The sequence below is a fragment of the Theropithecus gelada genome, unplaced genomic scaffold (assembly GCF_003255815.1).
Source record: "Theropithecus gelada isolate Dixy unplaced genomic scaffold, Tgel_1.0 HiC_scaffold_15989, whole genome shotgun sequence".
In the NCBI taxonomy this organism is placed as follows: Eukaryota; Metazoa; Chordata; class Mammalia; order Primates; family Cercopithecidae; genus Theropithecus; species Theropithecus gelada.
Window position 1 is genome coordinate 2,434,161 of NW_020257756.1, and position 3,901 is coordinate 2,438,061.

Sequence of the window (3,901 nt, forward strand, 5' to 3'; positions counted from 1 at the left end):
GCCTTTTCTGCATCTATTGAGATAATCATGTGGTTCTTGTCTTTGGTTCTGTTTATATGCTGGATTATGTTTATTGATTTGCGAATGTTGAACCAGCCTTGCATCACAGGGATGAAGCCCACTTGATCATGGTGGATAAGCTTTTTGATGTGTTGCTGAATCCGGTTTGCCAGTATTTTATTGAGGATTTTTGCATCGATGTTCATCAGGGATATTGGTCTAAAATTCTCTTTTTTTGTTGTATCTCTGCCAGGCTTTGGTATCAGAATGATGTTGGCCTCATAAAATGAGTTAGGGAGGATTCCCTCTTTTTCTATTGATTGGAATAATTTCAGAAGGAATGGTACCAACTCCTCCTTGTACCTCTGGTAGAATTCAGCTGTGAATCCATCTGGTCCTGGACTTTTTTTGGTTGGTAGGCTATTAATTGTTGCCTCAATTTCAGAGCCTGCTATTGGTCTATTCAGGGATTCAACTTCTTCCTGGTTTAGTCTTGGAAGAGTGTAAGTGTCCAGGAAATTATCCATTTCTTCTAGATTTTCCAGTTTATTTGCGTAGAGGTGTTTATAGTATTCTCTGATGGTAGTTTGTATTTCTGTGGGGTCGGTGGTGATATCCCCTTTATCATTTTTAATTGCGTCGATTTGATTCTTCTCTCTTTTCTTCTTTATTAGTCTTGCTAGTGGTCTGTCAATTTTGTTGATCTTTTCAAAAAACCAACTCCTGGATTCATTGATTTTTTGGAGGGTTTTTTGTGTCTCTATCTCCTTCAGTTCTGCTCTGATCTTAGTTATTTCTTGCCTTCTGCTAGCTTTCGAATGTGTTTGCTCTTGCTTCTCTAGTTCTTTTAATTGTGATGTTAGAGTGTCAATTTTAGATCTTTCCTGCTTTCTCTTGTGGGCATTTAGTGCTATAAATTTCCCTCTACACACTGCTTTAAATGTGTCCCAGAGATTCTGGTATGTTGTATCTTTGTTCTCATTGGTTTCAAAGAACATCTTTATTTCTGCCTTCATTTCGTTATGTACCCAGTAGTCATTCAGGAGCAGGTTGTTCAGTTTCCATGTAGTTGGGCGGTTTTGATTGAGTTTCTTAGTCCTGAGTTCTAGTTTGATTGCACTGTGGTCTGAGAGACAGTTTGTTATAATTTCTGTTCTTGTACATTTGCTGAGGAGTGCTTTACTTCCAATTACGTGGTCAATTTTGGAGTAAGTACGATGTGGTGCTGAGAAGAATGTATATTCTGTTGATTTGGGGTGGAGAGTTCTATAGATGTCTATTAGGTCTGCTTGCTGCAGAGATGAGTTCAATTCCTGGATATCCTTGTTAACTTTCTGTCTCGTTGATCTGTCTAATGTTGACAGTGGAGTGTTGAAGTCTCCCATTATTATTGTATGGGAATCTAAGTCTCTTTGTAAGTCTCTAAGGACTTGCTTTATGAATCTGGGTGCTCCTGTATTGGGTGCATATATATTTAGGATAGTTAGCTCTTCCTGTTGAATTGATCCCTTTACCATTGTGTAATGGCCTTCTTTGTCTCTTTTGATATTTGATGGTTTAAAGTCTGTTTTATCAGAGACTAGTATTGCAACCCCCGCTTTTTTTTGTTCTCCATTTGCTTGGTAAATCTTCCTCCATCCGTTTATTTTGAGCCTATGTATGTCTCTGCGTGTGAGATGGGTCTCCTGAATACAGCAGACTGATGGGTCTTGACTCTTTATCCAGTTTGCCAGTCTGTGTCTTTTAATTGGAGCATTTAGTCCATTTACATTTAAGGTTAAGATTGTTATGTGTGAACTTGATCCTGCCATTATGATATTAACTGGTTATTTTGCTCGTTAGTTGATGCAGTTTCTTCCTAGCCTCGATGGTCTTATTTTCTGTTTAAAACAGAACAGAAAACAAACTGAAACATAAGCCCTTTTATACATTAACGATTTTAAAGAACATCAATTTTCAAGAAAAAGACTAAGAACAAAAAGTGTTTACAGATACAGGACAAAAATGGTGAGCTGTCTGTAGACGCTCACAGGGCTTTGCGGTGGTACTCAGCAGAAGCCACTTTGTAATCACTGGCAGTAAAGAGAGATGCAGAATTCTTTGCCAGATATTTTAGGAAATCATGCAAATAGCCCAACAATAATGCAAGGCTTTTCTCATCAAGGGGCGTATAGGCCAACATTGCTCCAATTCTTACAAATAATCTCAGTAGGTGTGGTGCTCCATAAACCTGAGACATTGGAGCATCAGGGTGAGCCAAGAGGATTTCAGCATACTGGGGCCTCTCAAATTTGTAGAGCAGCTGAGTGCCCAACATCACATTGAAATATTCTTCTATTCCTGCCACAACTTCGTTAACCGCATATTCCTTATTATCAACACTTCCCTGCGACTTCTTGCAATTTGCATACTCCTCCAGAATTGCCTCTACATTTTTCTTAGCAGGGAGTTGAAACAGCTGCTTCTGCCTGGTAACTAAGTCCCACTCCTCAACAAGCCATGGTTTTAATTCTTCAGGAATCTTCACTTTAACCTCCATTCTATTCTTAAACGCCTCCTCACTTTCAACAGTGGGGTCTGCCCGGGCCCTTTTCTTCCGAGGGGGCTGAGGTGCTTCGCTGGTACTGCCACCATCTCCGTTTCCAGGAGTCTTCTGTTTGTTCTTTCTGGTCTTCCTCACGGATCCTGAAGGGGGATTCTCTGCAGAGCGACCCCCCCATCTTCCTGGGAGAGCTGGTTCAAGATTTTTCTGCTGTGGACCAGCTGTCTTCTTTCCCGAGGAGGCCCCTCTCATCTTACTTCTCTGCATGTTGCTTCTAGTTGGTTTTTTGAAGTTCTCTTCTTCTGCAGATTGCTGTCCACGAGGTTGAGAACCCTGCTTTCTGGAACTCATTCAACCCTGTTTTTATTCCAACCAACAATCTTCCTTCTTTCCCTTCCAAGAACTCCTAGCGATTTCCCAGATGAAATCTTATAGATCTTCTGGGATGGTCTAGAAGGGTGAAGTGGGAGATACAACCCAAGATTCTGTAATCAGGGAAGGTTCTGCAATCAGGATCAGACCTCCTGATCCTCACTATACAGCAAACTTAGCTTTTCTGATGGTGACCTGAAACGAGAATCCAGATCTTCCCAGCAGCCGACGTGTGATCACTGCCGTTCCTCCAACCGCCATAGTAAAGCCCTTCTCTTTCGTTTTTGAAGGACACTTTTGCTGGGTATAGAATTCTGGTTGGCATTTTAAAATTTCCAGCACTTTAAATATGTCACCCCCTTGTCTTCTGTTTCGTGCAGTTTCTGATGAGATGCTGGCTACAATTCTTATCTTTGTTCCACTGTATGTAACATGTCTTTTTTTCCTCTGGTTCCTTCAAGATTTTTTCTTTTTTCGTTTCAGCAATTTGAATGTGGTGTACCTCAGAGTAGTATATAAGGGAAATAGAAGCCTCATCTTCCTTTTATGTGGCAAGAGAATTCTACCAAGAAGCTTTCTGCTATTTGATATATGTTGGTCCCTTGCCTATGGTGCCCTCCCTAACCCCTAGTCCTCATCAAATCCTATTCAGGTATTAGGAACTAGCTCAAGTCCTGTGTCCATGAGACTAGCAGATACCATGCTGTATTTTCTTGACTTCCAAGCCTTTCTCCTTCTCCTTTGAACTAGACACATTTTAGACTAAACTTGTTTTTTTATTCTATAAACTGATTTTAAAATGCTTTACCATCTACAATCTTCTTAGACATAATCTCTTTACTTCTAAAAATTAGCCCAGGATTTAAGCAGTCTTTTTTTTTCCTGTTTGTTTTTTAGTACATTGTCCAGTAAAACCTTACAGGTCTTTCCTCTATTAGTATAATTCATTTATTCAGCTCATATGATTAACTTAGGTTGTTTTCCTTT

General features: G+C 40.0%; 1 protein-coding gene across 1 annotated transcript; it reads right to left on the minus strand.

Annotated features, from left to right (window-relative positions):
• Positions 1 to 1,879: 1,879 nt before the first annotated feature.
• Positions 1,880 to 3,185, minus strand: LOC112617286 (mortality factor 4-like protein 2). The gene has a single exon (XM_025374033.1). It carries the CDS (start codon positions 2,891 to 2,893, stop codon positions 2,027 to 2,029), a length of 867 nt encoding a protein of 288 aa, XP_025229818.1. The 5' UTR covers positions 2,894 to 3,185; the 3' UTR covers positions 1,880 to 2,026.
• Positions 3,186 to 3,901: the final 716 nt, after the last annotated feature.

Excerpts from the sequence above, each read along its gene's own strand:
- LOC112617286 (XM_025374033.1), bottom strand. The coding sequence starts at position 2,893 with ATGAGTTCCAGAAAGCAGGGTTCTCAACCTCGTGGACAGCAATCTGCA.